Source organism: Trametes versicolor, assembly GCF_000271585.1.
Source record: "Trametes versicolor FP-101664 SS1 unplaced genomic scaffold TRAVEscaffold_1, whole genome shotgun sequence".
Taxonomy (NCBI): Eukaryota; Fungi; Basidiomycota; class Agaricomycetes; order Polyporales; family Polyporaceae; genus Trametes; species Trametes versicolor.
The window spans coordinates 3498954-3519516 of NW_007360321.1; the positions used below are offsets into that span (position 1 = coordinate 3498954).

Sequence of the window (20563 nt, forward strand, 5' to 3'; positions counted from 1 at the left end):
TGCACAGCCGATCTTCCCGCTCTCCTCCCTCGTCTGCACCCCTCTCGCCTGCTTTCTTTCGTGTCGCCCTTTGGTGTACTTGGTTAATATCTTGCTACGAAAGCCCTGCTATAATGGCTTCAGAAGTGGCCAGCGTCCCTGCGCCGGTGCCCGTGGAGGTCCCCGACGCCGCTGAGCGGAGGCCCTTCTCTGACCTCGAGCTCTCGGAACACACTATGCGAGCCCTTGAGGAGATGGGCTTCAAGACCATGACTGCCATCCAAGAAAAAGCCATTCCACCATTACTCGCCGGCAAGGATGTCCTGGGAGCGGCTAGGACAGGGTCGGGAAAGACACTTGCGTTCCTCATTCCTGCGATCGAACTGTTGCACAGGCTGAAGTTCAAGCCCCGTAATGGTATGGGACATCTCCCGGTACTCCTGCGCAAGTATACTAATCTGCATTTGTTGTATCAGGTACCGGAATCATCATCATTTCTCCCACTCGAGAGCTCGCGCTGCAGATCTTCGGTGTAGCAAAGGAGCTCATGGTGCACCACTCGCAAACCTACGGTATTATCATGGGCGGTGCGAACAGGAAAGAGGAGGAGATCAAGCTGCAGAAGGGTGTCAACCTGCTCATTGCGACTCCTGGTCGTCTCATTGACCACCTGGAGGTACGTTCTTTGGCCTCCTCACCGCTCTTAGGGTCCTCACATATTTGTTTACAGGGAACGAAGGGCTTCGTGTTCCGTAATTTGAAGTGCCTCGTTATCGACGAGGCTGACCGGATATTAGAGGTCGGTTTCGAGGAGCAGATGAAGAAAGTGATCAACATCCTCCCTAGTGGTACGTACTCCCCAGGATTCCGTGCGCGGTAATTGCATACTCACCCATTTCACAGAGGAGCGACAGTCTATGCTGTTCTCCGCAACACAAACAACAAAAGTCACCGACCTGGCACGGATATCACTACGACCTGGGCCCCTCTATGTCGACGTCGACAAACAGGAGCTGACGAGCACTGTGTCCACCCTCTCCCAGGGCTACGTCGTCTGCCCTTCGGATCGACGGTTCCTCCTCCTGTTTACCTTCCTCAAGAAAAACATGAAGAAGAAGATGGTTGTCTTCTTCTCAAGTTGTAATTCTGTAAAATACCACGCTGAGCTCCTCAACTACATCGATGTCCCCGTCCTCGACCTTCACGTACGTCTACCTGCATTCATCTCGGAGAACAGTCGAGCTAATACAGCAATTATAGGGCAAGCAAAAGCAGCAAAAACGGACAACCACTTTCTTCGAGTTCTGCAATGCGGAGACAGGGACGCTCCTCTGCACAGACGTCGCGGCGCGTGGCTTGGACATCCCACGAGTGGACTGGATCATCCAGTATGACCCCCCAGACGACCCTCGCGACTACATCCACCGAGTCGGCCGAACGGCGCGTGCGGGCAAGGTGGGGAAGAGTTTAATGTTCCTGCTGCCCAGCGAGCTCGGATTCCTGCGGTACCTGAAGGAGGCGAAGGTGCCTTTGAACGAGTTCACCTTCCCTGCGAACAAAATCGCGAATGTCCAATCCCAGGTGCGCTTTAGTATCCCGTATGATTTATCCTGGCCCGAGCTGACACTTCGATCCACTATAGCTGGAGAAGCTGCTGCAGAAGAACTACTTCCTGCACCAGTCCGCGCGCGACGGATACCGGTCGTATCTCCAGGCGTACGCGTCGTATTCGCTCAAGAAGATCTTCGACGTCAACCAACTCGACCTCGCAAAGGTCGGGAAGGCGTTCGGGTTCTCCGTGCCCCCGCGCGTGAACGTGAACATCGGCGGTGGCAAGGGCGGCACGGGGCGAAGCGGCATCAAGCGGAAACACGGGGACGGCGAGTCGGACGACGAGAAGTGGGAAGAGATCGACGCGGTCGATAAGGAGTCGGGGGACGAGGACGCGGCGGACCAGGAGCAGAACCGGCGGCAGGCGTGGGGCGAGCAGTCCAAGGGGCGGCGGACGGAGGCGCTTGGCTGGAAGAAGACGGAGAAGGAGGTGTACAAGAAGGGCCAGGAGCGGAAACGGATGAAGGCACAGGGCACGCAGTGGAGTGGCTAGCGCGACCGCCCCCACCGCGCCTCGACCCGCGCCCCGTCTCCTCGTGTCTGTTCTTCGCATATGTGTGTGCTCGTGCTGTGTGTTATACTTACGCATTTATTTCATCGCTCGTCTGATCCACGCTGCCCCCGTCCACCGCGTGCGTACAACGTGGCGCTGCGCGGTGCGGAACGCGGACGAGGTGCCCCCGCTGAGGCTCCTGCTGCGAGCACCGTGGTGATGTCGACGGTGGCTGCGGGCGCTCCCGTCCCGCGCGCCGGCCCTAAAGCTGAACCTCGTGTGCGTCACCGCGCGGTGCCTGGTGTCACCCGTCCACTGTCCACGTCCCGCTCGTCTACTCACCTCTCCCTCCCCCTCGACAGCATCGCACAGCGCAATGGCTACCACACAGGTCAGGACGCGTTCACTTGGGGAAATACGCTGCAAATTAGGCGGGATTGCTGACGGGGCGCTCGTGGACAGCACTATGTATGGGCCGCGGGCCACTTTATCTTGCTGGTCTGCTCCTTGAGATTCTTCTTCGCCAAGTTGCTGTTTAGGGCGGTTTCTGCTTGGTGGTATAAAGGTGCGTCTATATGGGATATACGATAAGCGAGAACGGACGGCTGAGTTACGTTCTGCTATCCTCAGCGAGCTTCACCGGGGCGCTCGTCAGTTATGCCATTGTATGCCAGTACGTGTCTAGCTATGTCTTCAGCGAAGCGTGGATGCTTATTTCTGGCACTACAGAAAGTCACTGGGGGTAAGTTCAGTCCCATCCTGTGAGCTTGGCAAGGTCCAGACGTCATTCTGTGTAGACACCGCAACCCAATGCTGCCTGGGTACAGCGCGCGCTCCTGGACGAGGTACGTCACGAAGTGGATTTGATTGATTCGATGCTGACGGGTCTGCGCAGAACATCCAATACTTCATCATGGCGTTCTTCTGGTGGTCCTCCAAGCCCGTGACGTGTATGCCCCGCATATCTCTAGGCTTATCCGGATGCTCACTCTACTTCGTTGCATGCAGTCGCCCTTGTGCCATATGCGATATTCTCGCTCTTCCACGCCCTCACGTTTACGCGCACGACTCTCCTGCCTCAATTCCTCCCTGCTGGCCCGCCGCCCCAGGCTGGCGCCGCGCCGACCCCTCACCCGCTTGCCAAGAAGCTCCAAGTTTGGGTCAAGAGTGAGCTATCATCCATTCGAGTGTGCTGGTGGCGTCGTTTCTGACTATCTGTGTACAGCCAACTACGACAACGCGATGCGCATCGTCGCCTTCACCGAGCTCGCCATCCTGGGACGCGTCCTCATCGGCGTCCTGTTGTTCCGCACCGCCTTCATCACGCCGATCCTCTACGCGTACTTCTTGCGCCAGCGCTGGTTCCAGAGCAAGTTCACGCGGGATGCCGTTGGCACCGTGCACGCACGCATTTACGCGTTCGTGACGAGCCCCGGGAAGCCGCCCGTGGTCGCGCAAGTGTACACGCAGGTCACGAACCTGGTCGGCCGGTGGGCGGGGTCGCTGCCCGGCGCGGGTCCGAACGGGGCTGCTGCTGGTGCCGGTGCTGGGGCGAGGAGGCAGTAGGTGGTGCGCTGAGTGTCATCTTACCCTAGCTCTGTCTTGAATGTGCTTGAACACTGCGTTGGGTGGGACGATAGAACGACTGCAATCTTATGTTTGTTATTATATCACGACATTCATGACGGCTTGAACTTGCCCCTAGTGCGCAGGCGTCGATTGTTGCTCCAACACTCCTCCCGCGTATGTATGACGTCACGCGTCTTGCGGTATAAGAGCGGTCCCGCAAAATACAGGAGTACCAACAACCCTTCGTACTCCTCTTGTACAACCCCCTCACTCAACTTCACTCACGCATCATGGCACCTTCAGTCTCATCCGCCCTCGGAGACCTCCTGCAATCACTCGCTGCCATTGGCGCGTCCCTGTTGAACTCCGTGTTCGCCGTGTTCCAGGCCCTCCTCGCGCTCATACAGGAGCTCGTCGGGAGCGTACTGCAGCTCGCTCAGACGCTGTTCGCCTTCGCGGCGAACCTGCTCCAGGGAGCCGTCGGATTTGTTGTGGGTGAGTACAAGTTGCCGACCGCGGTTCGTGAGCGGTGTGGCTGACGACAATTTTAGCCAACTTCTTCGCCGTTGCTCTTGTTGGAGGAGGCTACTATTGGTACACCCATCGCGATGGCCGTGCTCGGACGCGGTCGGGTGGCAAACGTATTGCATGAACGGGATAAGGTGAGCTCTAGGTTAATCCAGACCGCGAGTACGGTGGCTGACGGGCGAGTAGCTGCCGACCAGCGTTTGTTTTTCCTGTTCCTTCAAGACTCTCCTCGTTATACCATGTACCTGTAGCGACTCGTACTGTATCTCGTAGCTGTATATTATGATGCTGGATAATATCATGAGCGTGCAATGCCCCACCCGCGAGAGGACGAGGAGGCAGCCCAAAGTAGCCGCTCGGACCAAACAGGGAAAAACAGGCGCCGGGGAGAAGCGGCGGGTTTTAGGTGTTCGCGTCGCTGGCCCGCCGCTGCAGTCTCGGAGCACATCGAGTCGGTGTCGATGTCCCGCATCCCCATCCCCGCCCACTCTCCCTCCTACAACCGCAGCGCAGGCGCTCCTCGCGCTGCCTCCCCCATTCCCTTCCCTGCAGACCGTGCCCTCTCACCTTTACCCCCTTCTCGCCACCACACCAACGCGTCCATGTCGACCCTCTCCGGCTCCCCCGCGGACACCCGCAAGAAGCAGAACAGGAGAGATGAGGTGCGTGTCAGCTGTCCAACTGGTCTGCACCTCCCTTCAGAAAGCCCGGCTGTGTGGTCCAAGTGTGCCAAGTGTCTAGCGGAACACGTTGCACGAAACGAGCGGAGGCTGCCAGTCCGTTCGCCTGATGCCCAAATGGTGTTCAGTTTATATACACACGACGCGCTTTGCGACTCGTCCCGGCCACGGGACGTTTCCCCTTCCTTCCTAGCGCGGTCGCACTCCGCGGAGAGCCCGCTTCGAATGCTGTCACACCTAATGCGCCGGGCGGAATACACGTGTCCGCGGCGCGATGTCCTTCACGCCCACCTCTCCCTCCCCGCTCGCGCCCGAGCGCGGCGCGGGCCCCCCGCACTCGCCCTCGAAACGCCGCATCCAGGCGACCCGTGCTGACGGCCCGTATGTGCAGGCGATCCGCAAGAAGATCGAGGGCGAGCTCTCGCGTAAGCGCACGATCTCGACCACGCAGATGCAGGGCGGCGGCGGTGGGGGCCGCCGCCGCAAGGACAAGCCAAACGTGCAGAAGGGCACCGTCGCGGCGCTGAAGCCGAGCCCTGCACTCACCGTGCCGGAGAACATTACCGTGTCGGAGGCGAGCCAGCTGTGCGCGGCGAAGCGGACTGACTGTGTGCTGGTCGTGGACGACGATGAAGGCCTCAGCGGTATCTTCACCGCGAAGGATCTGGCGTACAGGGTGCGTCTCTAGCTGATGACGTTGTGTTATCATACTGACGTCGAGTAGGTGTCGGCGGAGGGCTTGGACCCGCACATTACCCCGGTCAGCACCATCATGACCCGCAACCCGATGGTCACTCGGGATACGACGAGCGCCACGGAGGCACTCCAGTTGATGGTCACGAAGCATTTCAGGCACTTGGTGAGTTCACTTAGGTCGCACAAACAGTCCGACGGCTGACGATCGTCCTTCAAGCCCGTCTGTAATGAAGAGGGCAACGTTGTCGGGCTTCTTGATATCACCAAGGTTTTCCATGAGGCACTCGACAAGGTCGAGCGTAGCTCCTCCGCGTCCGAGAAGCTCTACAGCGCCCTCGCAGGTGTCCAGTCCGAGCTCGGCTCGGGTCTGGGCGCGAACCCGCAGGCGGCGGCGATGCTGTCCTACGTAGAGGCGCTCCGCGAGAAGACGGCGCTGCCGGACCTTACGACGATTATGGACTCACGCACGCAGCCCGCGACCGTTGGCCCGAAGACAACAGTGCGGGAGGTCGCGAAGCTCATGAAGGAGCGCCGCACGACGGCCGTCTGCGTTATGGAGCCCGCTGCACCTGGCCAGCCTGGCGCGGCGAAGATCGCGGGTATCTTCACGAGCAAGGACATTGTGCTGCGCGTTATTGCGGCGGGCTTGGATGCGACGCGGTGTAGCGTCGTCCGCGTGATGACGCCGCACCCGGACACTGCGCCGCCCACCCTCACGATTCACGATGCGCTGAAGAAAATGCACAGTGAGTTATAAGCATTGTATGTGTTGATGCTAAACTAAACATCGCTATCAGATGGACATTACCTCAATCTGCCCGTCGTTGAGGCCGATGGCCGTCTGGTCGCCATCGTGGATGTCCTTAAACTGACCTACGCTACTTTGGAGCAGGCAAGTAGCACAGCACATTCGTCGGGCGTGTACGTTCTAACATATGCTGCAGATGAACGCCATGAGCACCGAGGCCCCTGGAGAAGCTGAGGCGGAAGGTGGCCCGATGTGGGGTCGCTTCTTCGACTCGCTCGGCGCGAACGAGGACACCGAGTCGATGCTCTCCGGCTCCCACTACCCGACGACGGACACCCACTCCCACCAGCGCCGCTTCTCCCGGAGCCAGTCGCACCTGGTCGCGTCTCCTCACTCGGAGGTGCACCCGAACGACTCGGCGTCCGTCGTCGACGACGACCAGGAGTCCGCGCTCGCCGGGTACCCCAAGAACGGGGAGCAGCACCCGTCCGTGCTGGGGCCGCCCGTGCCGATCCCGCCCGTGGACGACGGCACGTACGTGTTCAAGTTCCGCACGCCGAGCGGGCGCACGCACCGCTTCCAGGCGCGCCACGACAACGTCGAGCACATGCGCGAGATCGTGTCCGGGAAGCTCGCGACGGACCCGTTCTTCACGGGCTACAAGACCGCGGACCCGTCGGAGCCGCCCCCGGACCCGACGGACTTCACGCTCTCGTACACGGACGAGGACGGGGACATCGTGCTGATCACGTCGGACTCGGACGTCTCCGACGCAGTCAAGATCGCGCGCGCGGCGAAGATCGACCGTGTCGTGCTGTTCATCCAGGGTGGGCGTGGGTGGTCGGACGTCATGGCGGAGAAGAGCGCCGCGCAGGCGGAGGCGGTCGCGGCTGCCGCTGCGCAGGACATGAAGGACATGAAGGAGGTCGAGAAGGTCGAGGCGGTCGTCGCGGCTCCTCCTCCGCCCATTGCGCTGCCGAGCCCGTACGCGCCGCCGCCGTATGCGCCTCCGCCGCCTGTGGAGCCGGAGCTGGTGATGGGCATCCCGAAGGACCTGCTGCTGCCGGCGAGCATTGGTGCGCTCGCGGCGGTCATCCTCGGTGTGTTCACGATCTCGCGTCTCACAAGATAGAACCTGGTGGAAATGCTGCGTTTGTGTTTCGTGGATGGGTGGGCGGAATAGGCGAATTGCGCCTTTTTTAGTATCTTGACTCCCCGATACCTTAGTTTGGATCCCCGTAACCTATCGCATGCTACATATATGAGATGAGATGGATAGTCTCTGTCCTACTGTTCTGTTGACGACCTGTTCACGCGTAACGACGTAGAAATGCTAGACACGACTTGTGGTGGCTGAACCAAGCACAGCTCTATATATTGAGGCCATGTGGCTAGACGCGTCCGAACCGAGCACGATCGGTACGCGCCAACGCCGTTCGTCACTCCTGCCTCTCGCCGGTGCCACATCCCCACCAGGCCATCCCCATACCTCGTCCAGCACTCGCCCGCTGCACCCTCGGGCGACACGCGCTAGGCGGTCGTCGCCAGCAGTACATGTGCGTTCCCCGCTGCAGGTGCCACTATGCCCAAACGAGACCGCGATGAGGCCGTCGCCGAGCTCGTGAGTACACCTTGTTTGCGGAGCGCAAGTGGGTGCGGGGTACTGATCGTGGCCACGGTTGCATGCGACAGAGCTCCACCATCTTCTCCGCGATGCTCGAGGAGATCCTCATGGACGTCGTGCAGCAGTCGCACAAAGAGGTCGCCCGCGCGCGGGCGGTATGCGACGTCTGCCATACGAGGTGCGTCTCCTCTTCCCCCTACACATTCGCGCCCAGGTGTAGCTGACGACGGGATCAACGCAGATGCAATTCAGGTCAGTGCGCGCGTACCCCTTGTGCATATTATGAACGAGGGATAATGAACGGCGTCCACTAGTCCATGTGCCTGGTCCATCCAACGGGGGCAACTCCAGGGTGCCCACACCGAATGGCGAGACGAACAGCCCCGCGGGTACGGGGGCGAACACGCCCGTGAATGGGACGTCTAAGGACGGCAACGTGTACCTTGCGTGCCTCGAGTGCAAGCGCGAGGTGCGTTCTCCGGCGTTCTCTACTCACTTACGGTGCATGCGCAAGCTCACGTCGCTCGTATCGCGAAACAGATATCGTCGAATAGGTATGCGACGCATTTGAGCAGCTGCATGGGTATCGGGAACAGGCGCGGCGCGGCGCGCGGCGCGACCGCGAAGTCGAAGATGGGCAGCGAGATGGGCAAGTCGGCGTCGCCGCGGCTGGCGTCGGAGGTTGCGCATCTGTCAGACGATGGCGGTGGTGGGAGGGCACCGCCTACGAAAGGCAAGGGCAAGGCGAAGGGAAAGAAGACGGGTGCGCTATTTCTCTCCCTAGGTTTGGAAGTGGGCGGTATGCTGAATAGCAGGATTCCTAGATGACAGCGCTCTCAATTCCAACGGGAAACGCGTGAGTATAGAATCGTCCATACATATATATCCCTGCTGACATACGTCCTGAACCTTAGAATGGTTCTCCATCTATATCTCCTGCGAAGAAGTCGAAGAAACAGAAGACGGGAGGTAAGGCGCCTCTATCATTCTCAGTCCAAACAGGCTTGACGTAGCGTATCTGCAGCTGCAGGCCGTATCAAATCCGAACTCGATTCACCTGGGTCGCCGTCTAACGTCAGTGACCCTACCTCATCCCGCTTGAAGCTATGCTGACGCTGTCCCTGATACAGCTCTTACCCGTTCCATCCTCCACCGCACGGATCCCCTCAAGACTACGAGAATCCTCAATTGCATCTTCATTCCAGCGAGACCGACGTTCCTCATCCCCTGAATCACCGACACGGTCCTCGCCCGCGCGCTCCATCTCGACACAGGCGTCTACTGTCATTCGGAGCCCTGCGATTAGCAGCGCTAATATCAAGAGCAAGCAGACGAATGGCAAAGGCCGCGGCGCGGGTGCGCCTCCGCGACTGCCTAGCCCACCGCGCCCACCTCCACCAGTCCCTATTATCAGAATGCCCGACACAGACTACCTCGTCGGTACGTCGTCATTCCACCTCACTGTCTCCCGGTCTGCTCATTATGTCACAGATGTGGAAGGAGAGGAGACAGGCTCCTCTACGGACACTGACAGCGACTGACGGACTCATCTCAATTCGCATCTCACACTGGACAGGCCAGACAGGGATATTTATGCATGCTATCGATTTTTGATTTGTACAGCGTCGACTCTTCGTCATCAGTTATCGGCTCGGCTGCTACTGCAGTGTTCTGGATACCACACATCTCGCCCTTGTACTCTATGTATTCGTTCGGCGTGGCCCTTCTTGTCTGCGCGCGTGCACGTCTCGCGTGTCTGCCTTGGCTACACAGTCTTTGACACGGAGGGTAAGTGCAGAATAACACTTCTTGTCTGCGTGCAGGAGATCCTCGCACTGTTTCGAGGTGTTTGCTGATTCCAAGGGGGCTCATGTTGTGTTCAAAGGTGGGTTTCCACGCACTGTCAGTCTGTCACCATGATCCAGAGTTGCTGAAACCTGTCTGCAGTGACGTTCACAGCCCGGGATGATCCCCGTGCAGATCCTCTCATCTGCGTCCGGTGAATTGCAAAATGTGCAGGGTTGCCAGGCCTCCCTTGTCTGTCTCGCAGGATATCAAAGCAGCATCTGGCGTATACCACTGTACATGTGCGCCCACGAGCGTCGATCAGGATGCACACTGAACGCCTCCGTTTCAGTCGGATCCGGATGTCTACACCTGCTTTCCAAATTCCGACCGCGCCAACGGGATCAGGTTCGCGGACAGCTATCAGGGACACGCTCTCGTCCGGCGTGTCCATGGTATATATACCGCCTAGGACATCCGCGGCGTGCTACGGCTAGTGTGCGTTCCATGCCCTCACTGTACTCCCCGCCGGGCGAGACGCCGGCGGACCTCTGGCTCGAAAGGTCGAACCTGGTCGGAGCCGTGCTGGGTGCGGTTTCATTCGGTGAGCACTCAGGCACTCCATTTACCGACGCAAAGTTGACTCATACATCGCGTTTCTGCAGGTGTGCATGTGGCGGTGTTCGCGCAGTGTTTGTACTTTATCCTGCCGCAGGCTCTGCGGCGCCGGACGCGGACCAGCCTTGGGCTCGTCGCGTACGTTTGCACGACGTTTGTGCTGGGGATGATCACCCTGGCGTGCGATACCCGGCTGTTGCAGCTGATGTTCGTCGACAATCGCGCTTTTCCTGGGGGACCGAACTCATGGCTGGCGTCGCATACGGAGATCGCTGTGAAGGTGGTCGGCAACGTGTCTTATATCGTTTGTGTCTTCTTGGCCGACGGTCTTCTTGTGAGCTCTTCGCTCTGAGATCGCTTGGATTGGGTTGCTTACACTGAGCTGCTGCAGCTCTGGAGAACGTACATATTGTGGAACAAACGCGTGTCTGTCGTTATAATACCTTCCTTACTCTTCTCGGTGTCCACCGGTGCGTTACCTTCGTCCCTCCACGGTTTAGCCAGCGACCTCTAACGCCTCGGCTCAGCAATGTCCATCCTCACAGTCGTTCAAATCGCACAGCCCAACCTCCGCGTCCTAGACGGGAACCCCACCCGCTTCACCGACCCCTACTTCTCCACCTCCATCACGCTCACCACGCTGCTCACACTCCTGCTCGTCGGCCGACTCGTCTACATGAGCTACCGCGCAAAGTGGTATGCGGGCTCACAGTATGCGGCGGCGTACGTCTCGGTCGCGGCGATGCTCGTCGAGACCGCGCTGCCGTACGCCGCTACTGGGGTGGTGTTCATCGTCTGCTTCGCGCGCGGGAGCGCCGCGCAGAACCTTGTCCGACCGGTCCTCACGCAGATTATGGTACGTTGTAATTTTCGCTGGTCCACCCGCCATAGCATTGACGTTTGCATGAGTGTAGTGCATCAACCCCGAACTCATAATTCTCCGCGTCGCGATGGGTCGCGCGCTTTCTGGGACTATACCAGCCGCCGCTCCGCCCGGATTCCGCAGCTCGCGATTACGCACGGCTCAGACGTTCGAGCTGACCACGGTCGGGAGCAGCACGTTGCAAGAATTATGTACATCACCCAAGAAGGACGACTGTAGCTTGCCTGCAGTATAACCATAAGCCTTCTGACAAGAGGGCGGGTGTTTTGATGGTTTTATTGCCGCAAAATCTATCGTCTACTATCCATCCCGTGCATGATGGCTCCCATGATGTATGACAGATCCCGCTCTCTCTACCCGAAATGTTGCAGTGTATCGTGTATCGTAAAGCATGCTCGAAGCGAAGTCTAGTTTTGGTTCGTCGGGAGTCGTGAAGGCAAGACAAACCAGATGAGAGACATGGTGACAGTCTGCGCGATCGTGATGTATGGCAGCGTATTTGCGCCGACGGAGGTCGAGAGCAGCCCGGCAATAAACGGGAACAGTGCTGGCACGGAAGATTAGCAAGGGCCGTTACGAAGACGGATCGGCGCGGCTCACCGGCACCGAAACTCGCGCAAGCAGCACTGTCAGAAAGACGTGAGTTGTGTGCAGCATGTGTCGGCGTGGATGACCTACATGACCGCCAGCGATACAAGATGGATCTCTGTCGGCAAAAGATCACGCGCGGAATCGAGGTTGGAGGGGAAGATGGGGCCGTACACCGCGCCGATCACGGCCGTTGAGATGGCGTTTTCGACGAATGACGGAACGAGAAGGATCAGGAGGTGCATGACAAACGCAACGACTGTAGAGTCTAGTGAGCGACACGGGGACGGGGAGTAATGTCGAGTGGCTTACATCTAGAGGTCACAGAGGTTAGACACAGACATAAAGACATAATCAGACGAGACGACTCACATGCACGCTTGTACGATCCACTTCCGTTGTCGGAAGGTGATACTGGTAGGGCAAATGCACTCAGCAAGGACGCAGAGAAAGCGGTAGCGAGCTCTCACATATTGCCAAGGTAGCCCCAGACGAAGCGGCTGATCGCCATACCGCCCCAGAACCCGCTAGTCACGTAGCCGACGGTATTCGGGTTTGCGTGCTACGATGGCAGTCTTAGCGTAGTTAGTAAATAGCGGCGAAGTATTACTCACTCGACTACCCAGCAGGTAGACCACGATCTATAGTTGTCGGGCGACTCAGTCGGGGGGCGCCATTAGCAAGAAGAATGGCAGTACTCACGAATCCTTGCGTTGCACTTTCACTGGTAGCCGTAGCAAATTGGTTTACTAACTTGCGAACGATGGCGATGATAGAGCTGCCACTCACCTCCCACTGTAAATGCACGCGAACACCGCGGCCGCCCACATCTGCAGGTTCTTGAGTGCAACCGTATAGCCTGCCGTATGGTGAGCTGTAGAGCACGGGATGAACCACGGAACGACTCACTCCGAGGGCCTAGGGCTTCCTTCTTCCTCACTATGGGAGCAGTGCTACTCGTCGGCGACCGCTCCGGCGTAGCGACCACGAAGGAACTCGCGACATCCGACGCGGCGACAGCTGTCCTGTATAATTGTGACGCGAGCTCGGCGTCTCCTTTGAGCTCGCTCTGCGTCGGCCAAAACGCGTAGATGATGAAACTCGTATTGAGCGCAGAGAGCACCAGCGAGCCAAAGTAAAAGTTAGCCCATCGAATGCCGGTGGCGATGATGCTCTGGCACACGAGCGGCGCTACGAAACTTCCTACAGCTGCGCGCACGGGGATACAACATAAGCGTGGGGTCCATCCGGAAGAGAGCATGCCGGGACGTACAGTTGAAGCCGTAGAGGAAGCCGAGTCCGCCCTTCGCTACGAATGGCACGTACACGTTGCTAGGGTAGAGATGAGCGACACCGCCCGCGACAAAAATGGGGGTACATACAGCGTTGCTATTATGCGATTACCGGGGTGGAGCGAGTGTTAGCACAGCGCGGTGAGTAGGATGACCGGATCTGCGGTGCGCACCTGCGACGAAAGATCTTGCGAAGGCGGAGATGACGTAGGCGATCATCATGCTCGCGAAACCACGTTCGCTGCCCATGATGGCGAAAAACACGGCATGCAGGACGCTCGCCAAGACCAGTGTGTGGAATCTACTGCGAGACCTCGAGAAGCCAATCGTAGAGGACTGGATCTTCTCCGAGGGTCCTCGGGAAGGTAAGGGAAAGCCGATTGCCGAGGACACGCTGCCGTTCAAGAAACGCGTACGGCCCAGTATTCGGGTGATGTGCTCTACAATGGCGGTTCCCAGGGCATAGCTGGGCAATAGTTGCAGAACTGACAGGGGTTAGAGAGGGTATGTGGGCGTACCCGGATGCACTTGCCACCCAAAACAACGATGATAAGAGGAAGCTCAGATGTAGATCGCTCTTGAAGTCTAGAACTTGTCTGACACCCTGCTAAGGTCCAAGGTTCACGATCGTACTCACGAGGTAGAAGGGTTCCAGTCACTGTAAATCACGAGAATATGCTTAGCTGCTTAGGCAAGGCACATGAAAGGCTAGTGCTTACCGCCGTCTCCCCAGCCAAGTACAAAGTAGGCGAAGAATGCTGAGGCAAGGCGCGTCTTTCCTCGTGGTGGTGGAGGCTGAACTGTGGTCGCGAAAGGTAGCGGTGAATCGGCGTGTTTTTCGCAATCGTGCGTCTCGTGCGTCTGTGACGCTGAATGTACAGGAAGAGGGGGGGTGGATTGGATGGGCGCGCCGAAGGAGTGATCAGGTGAAGGCATGGTGGGGTAGACAGCGTTGGACAGAACAGTGAAGGCATGATTTTATGTGGACCAGGACACTGCAGACCCGGGCCTTGGCCCAGCATGACCTGGATGCTGGCCACCTACATGTGGCTTTCTACGTACGCGATGTACGAAACACCGCGTCTTCAAGTATCGCCGTTCAAGAGCGCATGATCGAAGTGTCGGCAAGAATAGTTGTGCGCCAGCCCGGGCGTAAAGGTCCGACGACAGCTGCTTCTCCGGCGGATGAAGGGAAGATTTGGGCGGAACACATGGCAGTCACCGGGCGTGTAGGCGGCGCTATGCTGGAATGAAGGGACCATATCAGGCGGCAGAGAACGGTTGTGACGTTAAACTCACGAAAAAGGGAAACGTGTTGTGGCCCCGGTGTTGCAAACAACATGCGAGATGCACACGGCGCGTCGAAGCGGTAGATACTCGCCGTTTCCAAAGTTCCGCACCGTCAAATTAGTGTGATCGGCTGTCTTTGATCTGCAAGTCGCGCATTAGGCTCGTAAACCAGTCTCACGTTTAGAGAGAGACAGTCAGGGAGGCTGGGGACCCACCTCAATAACCCTACCGCTGCCAGAGGCGTTTCCCTGCGAACACCTTCACGTTTTCGACCGACTGGTCCGGACAGGAAGCTTGGCGCTTATTTGTGCCTATCGTGGTCTACTTATGTGCATAACCGTCCGTGTTTGAACGACTTGAACTTGCTGAGAACCAGCGATTTTTCAAGGCCTTGTACGCCGTCCGGTCCACGGGAGGGCCGTCTGAGAGGCCTTCAACTCTATCCGGACGAGAATCGCTATCCGTACGAGAATGGCCTGTGGAGGATCACTGAGCCCTGCCGTCCGGACTACAATTGCAAGAGGCCTGCTCTGGAACCCCCCACCCCACCCCCACACGGTCGCTGCTCACCTCAACTCATTCCTCGTCAATGGCTGAAAGTATAAAACTAAACAGTAGAATGGGAACATGAAGGCGATCTTCAAGAAACTCATTTTTGTCGTATCTTGTGTGAGCTGAAAGCGTCGGGGAAAGGATGAAAACGGATTGAAACGCCGCAGGTCTTCACCACCCTTCCGTACATCGTCGTCGCGCTTGTCCGATGCTTACTAGTTTCATCTTTACGGGACACCGGCGTCGAACAGACCACAGTACTGGCCGGATGTGGCATGCACAGAGCGATGCCGTGGTAGCTAAGACATCTGAGCTGAGAACTACTGCGGCCGGGGAGCGGACGGGACAATCAAGCTTCCCGCTGCCCGGTTTGGAGTAGGGTCAGTGCTGTGCACGCGGGCGCTCGAGAGACGATGGTCGCCCACCTTGCATGGCGTGTGTGCAATGACATTACGTCTCTGGTACGTGCATGGGTGAACGTGGTGAACATATATTGCGCGCGAGAGAGCGACGAGGATCTCGACCCTCGCGACCGACGGATGGTGGAGGAGCGGAGGATGGAGCGCGGTTGAGAGGGCGGGATGTTGAGAAGTGCCCTGTCAGCCACGAAGCAAACAGGGCCAAATAGAAGGGCCGGGGTGTCTCGAAGGGAACAAATGAATGGACGCGACGGTCCCGGCGTTGCCTGTCCGTCCTCCAAGCCGTCCCCCTCGTTCCCCTCCCCTGCTGGACGCACCCACTCGTTCTCTGCTCGCAGGCCGACAACCACTCCCACCAACACACACAGTCGTTCTTTTAGCCATGTCCGCCGCCCCCTCCTACCCTGCGCAATACCCCGCTCAACCTCCGCTCGCCTACCGCGACAACGACACGAAGGCTCCTTATGACGACCTCATTGACCAGTACGCTACACCCTACGGGACACCAACACCTAAGACATACGCGGTAGATCCCGCTGCCCTCACCCTTACCGACTCGCGTCCTTCCTACGCTCTCCCGAAGCAGTCATATTCCAGCGAGTTCACGAAAGACTCCAAGAGTCTTGAAGACCATGGTCCAGAACCACCGGACTGGGAGTACCCTCCGCTGACGAAAGGAGAGAAGAAGGAGAAGGAAAAGGACAAGTCTTGGAAAAGCGTACGTGCTCACGCGATTGGCCTCAGCATTGCACTATATACATATGACCCCACAGTGGATCCCTGATTCATGGGCGTGCCGCCTGTATCTATTGACGGTCCTCGTTGAGACTGCAATCGACCTCGCAATTGAGGGCGATCTCATCTTGCGTTTCCACGAGTCTTCACTAGCCGATGACCAGGATATGGCGACAAGGCGAATGCCAGTCTATCTTAGCATATTCGCTCTTGCTCAGTACGTGCTTTCACCTCTACTTGAATATTTGGATAATGAACTGCGTACAGCGTGTTCCAGTTCGTCATGGCTTTGGATGCCGTATGGGCTCGTAACGTCCTCCAGTTCATCTGCCTCGCGTGAGTGTCTCCTCATGTTCGTCCCTTTCTCGCTTCATTAAACGCGACCGCAGCATCTTCAACGCGCTGTTCCTCCTCTACGCCATCATCCAAATCACTGAGATCAAATCTGTGACGCTGGAACCGTCAGGGGGGATGTCAAACATATCCATCAACACCCTCGCCCTCATAATCCCCATCGTCATCTCTGTCGCCGAGATTGCCTACATTGCGCTGGGCTGGCGAATCTATACCGAGTTTGGTTGGAAGACCTACAAGTTCCTTGGCGCGGACCGCCGCATCAAGACCATGTTCACGCACCACCAGATCTTCCTCTGTCTCGTCAAGTTTGATCTCTTCTTCTGGGTCGGCTTCTCGGTGCAGTTCATCTGGCTTGTCCTGAATAAGGACAACATCGAGTACTACCTCACTTGCGCTGCACTCCCGCTGTCTCTCATTGTCCTCGTCGAGGGACATCTGGCGGCACGACATGAGAGCAAGTGGATGATGTTGAGCTTCATGACTGGCTGCGCCGGTGCCATGGTTTACTTCGTATTCAAGGTGAGTCGAAGAAATCATGCGTGCATTTACAATGCGTCTGATCCAAGAACAGCTCGTGAAAGTGCTCAAATATCACAACACATCCACGTTCAAGCAAGTCTGGCAGACACTCACCACGTTCTGTATGTCACCGACGACGTACATCTCCGCGTTATCTCACCTAATATACCTCTCAGCTGTCATTGCGATTGGTCTCTTGGTCTTCACATCCATATTCGCCATCTTGGTGATGAACAACTTTGGACGTGGCCTGAAGGAGCAGAGTACGTGCAGCAGTTTCCTATAATTGCCTCCTACTGACATGTTGTGCGTTTCAGTCTCGAAGAACCAAGATAAACAGGGCCTGACTCGCGGGAAGACACAATACGTGCATCGAGGTCCAATGAGTACCCATCCAAACCGGATGAGTATCGATTGATGTATTGTGTTGTGCCTCCTCGCCGAACGGACTTGTACGATCACCCACCAGCTGTATAATTCACCGCCCTTTCCCAGCGCCCTCCAATCTCCCTCCGCGCCCCTCGTCTCGCCCCGCCCCCGCTTGACACCCCCACCCCGCGCGGGCCCTCCACCTACTACTTCTGCCTCTACTGCCTACGGACACTACTTACACACCTGCATTAGTACCCCCTCTGTCTCTCTGCCACCAATTCGTATAGCACCCCCTTCCTCCTCCGTCCGCACATAGCCTTCCCACGGGATCGCTCGCTCGCACACGCTGAGCCCCCTCTACCGTACTCACGCCCGACTTCTTGTTGCTGGTTCTTCAATCGACCGGGCGGCGCTCTACTACTTTCGCTCCCCCACAGGCCCCCCTGCCTTGTCCGCGCTTCCCCGCCTCGGCACCGTTCGTTTCCGCGCCCAGCGCCCAGCCCCATACCGTGCCCGTCTCGCCCCCGACCACATAGTACCTAGACCTCGCCCTGTTCCGCGTCGCTCTTCGCTTGTTCCCTTCGTCACACCTTCTTCAGCCTTCTCGTCCTTACTTTTTAGGAGCCCGCGCGTGCCCCGCGCGCGCAGACGCTGCGTGTGCGGGGTGGGTCTCTGCAGATATTGTATTGCTAGCACAATGCAACACGTTCCGTTGACGCGGAGTCACGTCGTGCGAGCAGTGAGCGAAACGAGATGTCTCATTCGCGAGAATGCTTGGTTTTATATACACTAGCTACCGACTGGCAAGTCGGGGCACGGCGAAGTGCTGTCAAACCTCACAATCCGGCCGCGACGAACACGTAGTCGCCCCCCTTGACGTTCTCGACCCAGTGCACCCCCGCAGAATCCCCATGGACCACGGCCGGGGCCTTTCCCGGCGCGCCCGTAAGCAGGGAAGAGTTGTGCGTCCCCGGGAGCGGGATGCCGACCCTGCCGCTCGTGCCCTTCGGCGTGCTGATCGTCAGCGTGAACGTGTGGTTCGTCCGCGTCCACTTTGACGAGAACTTGCCCTTGGGCGTCGAGAAGCCCGTGTCGACGCGCGTGAGGTCGCCCGGCTGCGGGACGACTGCCCACGTCGCGCCCGCGTCGGTCAGGATCTGTATCCCGCCCACAAATGTCTGTGCACAAATCTTCAGTCAGCGTATACACTAGTGGACTACGCGTGAGGGACGTACCGTGAGCGCACTCGTCGGGCCCGTCGCCCACCCGTGCGCGTACGAGATGCGCGCGTCGTTCTTGTACGGGGCGTAGTGCAACGCGCCCGTGACAGAGTACCCCTCGATGAACGTGCTGTTCGTCATGCGCGGGTCGTCCAGCATGAAGTCGCCCCACATCCTTCGCACGAGCGCGAGCGCCGCGTCCGCGCGCCCCGCCATGAAGTGCGCCTCGAGCTCGAACCCGCTGATGAAGGGCGAGACCGCGTCAGCAGCCTCGGGCGCCGGGGCGCCGTACGGCCCCCAGCGCGCCTCGAGCGCGTGCGAGATCGTGGCGAGCTGGGAAGAGGAAGAGGGGACGAGTCCAGACTTGACCGCCCACGCGTTCCCGTCCTGCGGCGCGAGCGTCGTCGTCTCGTTGTCGCGGAACAGCCCCACGGTCGGCTGCCACAGTAGCGGAACCGCCACCTCCTGGATTTTGTTGGCGAGCTGGATGTAGCTGGCGGCCGTGGCGGCGTCGCCCTCGTCACGCGCGAGCGCAACACCAAGGTTGAGGGTGTAGAAGAGGATGGCGTTCGCCTCGATGTTGTGCCCGCCCATGCCGAAGCGCAGCCAGTCGTTGGGCGCGGTGACGTTCGCGAGCCCAGTGCTATCGATCTGCTGAGTTGCCCATTGCATACCGAGTTTCCACGCGGGCCACTCCGCAGCGCGGTAGGCGGCGTCGCCGGACCAGAGGTAGAAGTTCGCGACTCCGATGAGCGCGTAGAGATGGTACGTGAAGGAGACGAAACCGCGCTCGTTAAAGGGGAAACCCGCATATGGGAGCTGACCGTTCGCGGCCTGCAGCGCGAAGAGCGAGTCGAGAGCGTTGCGGATGGAGATGAGGTCGAAGGTCGTGACAGCGATACCGGGTACGGCAATCGCCATGTCGCCGCTCCAGACCAGTCGGTCGCGCTTCGCCCCGTCGGTGAGGGTGGAGAGGCCGCCGGTGATCGTCGTATTGAGTGCCCAGTTGACCGTGGTGTCAGTGACGTTGCCGAGGGATTGCAGCGAGTCGCCCCGCGTCGGGTCGATCGTCACGAGTTGGTTGGTATATGCGCCTGCATACCAAATCCTGTATAGTCTATCAGCTACAGTATATACATTGTCGATTGACCCGGCATACCTGTTTATCTGCTCGTCATTGGAGTGGAACCATCCCGAATAGTTTCGAAGAGCATCATCATCCCAGTGCGGCATCGCAGTAAAGTGCACCCATAAGTCCTTCAGGGTGATTTTGTCCGTCCCTAGGTTCACCACCGTCAAGTAACGGAAAGCTCCGCGCTCCTTGTCCGACGGAGCCTCGTAATGGCCCGCCTGCGTGATGTTGAACACCAACGGCGCGTCCAGCCCCGCGTCCGCGGTAGCATCACAAGCTTCAGAAGAGACCCACAATGAGCTCTCCGAGAACGTGACGCCGATGCTACCGCTAGCGGAGGAGAGGTCGAGGTTGACCCATCCGCCGATGTTCTTGCCGAAGTCGTAGGTCACGGAGGAGTTGAAGGCATCGAGTACGAGGCCATTTCCACTGTGCTTAGCGTCCAGAAGAGCAGTTGGTGAGGAGAGAGAACCATGTTGGCGGAAGATAGAGACCGGGCGGACGGTCCTTGAGGATGGCGCAAGGATGTACTGCTGGTACGGAATTGCCGCCGCCGCTGAAGCGGCAAAAAGCGCCAGTGAGACCAGAGTGTGCATCTCGAGTACAAATCGCGAAAGAGCGATACGTTGGGGGGTCTACAAGCCCCGCCATTTAAACCTCCTGCAGGACCGTAACGACCGTTAGAACAGTCTTTCGAGAAGCAGAATGAGCTCACATGCAGATCAAAAATTACGGCCAAGCTCGTCCAGGTCAGACAGATGACCGGTCACCCAGCCATGCAAGAAGCGACGGGGATTATGTTATGCGGGCTCTGCACCACGACTCGCGGGTCCGAGCATCCCGGTGGAGGTCATGAGCCGCCGGAAGGCCAGT

General features: G+C 58.4%; 9 protein-coding genes across 9 annotated transcripts; 7 read left to right on the forward strand and 2 right to left on the reverse strand.

The window, feature by feature from the left end:
- Positions 1-38: 38 nt before the first annotated feature.
- Positions 39-2083, forward strand: TRAVEDRAFT_55699 (DEAD-domain-containing protein; the record flags this gene model as incomplete). Its single annotated transcript, XM_008034218.1, has 6 exons — positions 39-396; positions 456-655; positions 710-827; positions 883-1184; positions 1240-1560; positions 1622-2083. The coding sequence occupies exons 1-6, from the start codon at positions 114-116 to the stop codon at positions 2081-2083; spliced, it is 1686 nt and encodes a 561-aa protein (XP_008032409.1). The 5' UTR covers positions 39-113.
- Positions 2084-2413: 330 nt separating this feature from the next.
- Positions 2414-3771, forward strand: TRAVEDRAFT_159649 (nucleoporin POM33). Its single transcript, XM_008034966.1, has 8 exons — positions 2414-2474; positions 2546-2648; positions 2714-2756; positions 2813-2825; positions 2881-2928; positions 2979-3033; positions 3092-3250; positions 3309-3771. The coding sequence occupies exons 1-8, from the start codon at positions 2460-2462 to the stop codon at positions 3647-3649; spliced, it is 777 nt and encodes a 258-aa protein (XP_008033157.1). The 5' UTR covers positions 2414-2459; the 3' UTR covers positions 3650-3771.
- Positions 3772-3942: 171 nt separating this feature from the next.
- Positions 3943-4304, forward strand: TRAVEDRAFT_110233 (uncharacterized protein; the record flags this gene model as incomplete). Its single annotated transcript, XM_008034967.1, has 2 exons — positions 3943-4147; positions 4204-4304. 2 exons carry the CDS (start codon positions 3943-3945, stop codon positions 4302-4304), a joined length of 306 nt encoding a protein of 101 aa, XP_008033158.1.
- Positions 4305-4662: 358 nt separating this feature from the next.
- On the forward strand, positions 4663-7667 carry TRAVEDRAFT_25917 (CBS-domain-containing protein). The gene is made up of 5 exons (XM_008033690.1): positions 4663-5536; positions 5585-5719; positions 5774-6302; positions 6354-6448; positions 6501-7667. The coding sequence occupies exons 1-5, from the start codon at positions 5135-5137 to the stop codon at positions 7434-7436; spliced, it is 2097 nt and encodes a 698-aa protein (XP_008031881.1). The 5' UTR covers positions 4663-5134; the 3' UTR covers positions 7437-7667.
- A 99-nt stretch (positions 7668-7766) lies between these two features.
- TRAVEDRAFT_68599 (uncharacterized protein) lies at positions 7767-9646 on the forward strand. Its single transcript, XM_008034968.1, has 10 exons — positions 7767-7925; positions 7997-8108; positions 8172-8180; positions 8243-8397; positions 8469-8691; positions 8753-8784; positions 8843-8897; positions 8953-9002; positions 9059-9368; positions 9420-9646. Exons 1-10 carry the CDS (start codon positions 7887-7889, stop codon positions 9467-9469), a joined length of 1035 nt encoding a protein of 344 aa, XP_008033159.1. The 5' UTR covers positions 7767-7886; the 3' UTR covers positions 9470-9646.
- A 574-nt stretch (positions 9647-10220) lies between these two features.
- On the forward strand, positions 10221-11449 carry TRAVEDRAFT_108702 (uncharacterized protein; the record flags this gene model as incomplete). The annotated part of the gene is made up of 5 exons (XM_008034969.1): positions 10221-10317; positions 10379-10665; positions 10723-10801; positions 10859-11187; positions 11246-11449. 5 exons carry the CDS (start codon positions 10221-10223, stop codon positions 11447-11449), a joined length of 996 nt encoding a protein of 331 aa, XP_008033160.1.
- A 172-nt stretch (positions 11450-11621) lies between these two features.
- Positions 11622-14030, reverse strand: TRAVEDRAFT_110509 (MFS general substrate transporter; the record flags this gene model as incomplete). Its single annotated transcript, XM_008034970.1, is given in 16 exon segments — positions 11622-11761; positions 11815-11840; positions 11893-12061; positions 12115-12116; positions 12175-12216; positions 12273-12364; positions 12417-12443; positions 12505-12526; positions 12592-12676; positions 12688-13011; positions 13076-13134; positions 13185-13191; positions 13268-13560; positions 13613-13679; positions 13732-13752; positions 13814-14030. 16 exon segments carry the CDS (start codon positions 14028-14030, stop codon positions 11622-11624), a joined length of 1593 nt encoding a protein of 530 aa, XP_008033161.1.
- A 1603-nt stretch (positions 14031-15633) lies between these two features.
- TRAVEDRAFT_62300 (uncharacterized protein) lies at positions 15634-17903 on the forward strand. The gene is made up of 7 exons (XM_008034288.1): positions 15634-16073; positions 16129-16307; positions 16358-16426; positions 16480-16966; positions 17019-17088; positions 17143-17229; positions 17284-17903. The coding sequence occupies exons 1-7, from the start codon at positions 15738-15740 to the stop codon at positions 17382-17384; spliced, it is 1329 nt and encodes a 442-aa protein (XP_008032479.1). The 5' UTR covers positions 15634-15737; the 3' UTR covers positions 17385-17903.
- A 178-nt stretch (positions 17904-18081) lies between these two features.
- TRAVEDRAFT_55703 (bacterial alpha-L-rhamnosidase domain protein) lies at positions 18082-20286 on the reverse strand (the record flags this gene model as incomplete). Its single annotated transcript, XM_008034219.1, has 3 exons — positions 18082-18516; positions 18574-19666; positions 19718-20286. 3 exons carry the CDS (start codon positions 20284-20286, stop codon positions 18175-18177), a joined length of 2004 nt encoding a protein of 667 aa, XP_008032410.1. The 3' UTR covers positions 18082-18174.
- Between the last annotated feature and the right edge of the window lie 277 nt (positions 20287-20563).

Excerpts from the sequence above, each read along its gene's own strand:
- TRAVEDRAFT_62300 (XM_008034288.1), top strand. The coding sequence starts at position 15,738 with ATGTCCGCCGCCCCCTCCTACCCTGCGCAATACCCCGCTCAACCTCCG. Across the intron at positions 16,074-16,128 it reads AGGACAAGTCTTGGAAAAGC|TGGATCCCTGATTCATGGGC; the intron begins GTACGTGCTCAC and ends ATGACCCCACAG. Across the intron at positions 16,308-16,357 it reads AGCATATTCGCTCTTGCTCA|CGTGTTCCAGTTCGTCATGG; the intron begins GTACGTGCTTTC and ends AACTGCGTACAG.
- TRAVEDRAFT_25917 (XM_008033690.1), top strand. The coding sequence starts at position 5,135 with ATGTCCTTCACGCCCACCTCTCCCTCCCCGCTCGCGCCCGAGCGCGGC. Across the intron at positions 5,537-5,584 it reads CGAAGGATCTGGCGTACAGG|GTGTCGGCGGAGGGCTTGGA; the intron begins GTGCGTCTCTAG and ends GACGTCGAGTAG. Across the intron at positions 6,303-6,353 it reads TGCGCTGAAGAAAATGCACA|ATGGACATTACCTCAATCTG; the intron begins GTGAGTTATAAG and ends CATCGCTATCAG.
- TRAVEDRAFT_159649 (XM_008034966.1), top strand. Across the intron at positions 2,649-2,713 it reads TTCTGCTTGGTGGTATAAAG|CGAGCTTCACCGGGGCGCTC; the intron begins GTGCGTCTATAT and ends TGCTATCCTCAG. Across the intron at positions 2,929-2,978 it reads AGCGCGCGCTCCTGGACGAG|AACATCCAATACTTCATCAT; the intron begins GTACGTCACGAA and ends GGGTCTGCGCAG.
- TRAVEDRAFT_68599 (XM_008034968.1), top strand. The coding sequence starts at position 7,887 with ATGCCCAAACGAGACCGCGATGAGGCCGTCGCCGAGCTC. Across the intron at positions 8,898-8,952 it reads GAAGAAACAGAAGACGGGAG|CTGCAGGCCGTATCAAATCC; the intron begins GTAAGGCGCCTC and ends GCGTATCTGCAG. Across the intron at positions 9,003-9,058 it reads CACCTGGGTCGCCGTCTAAC|CTCTTACCCGTTCCATCCTC; the intron begins GTCAGTGACCCT and ends TCCCTGATACAG.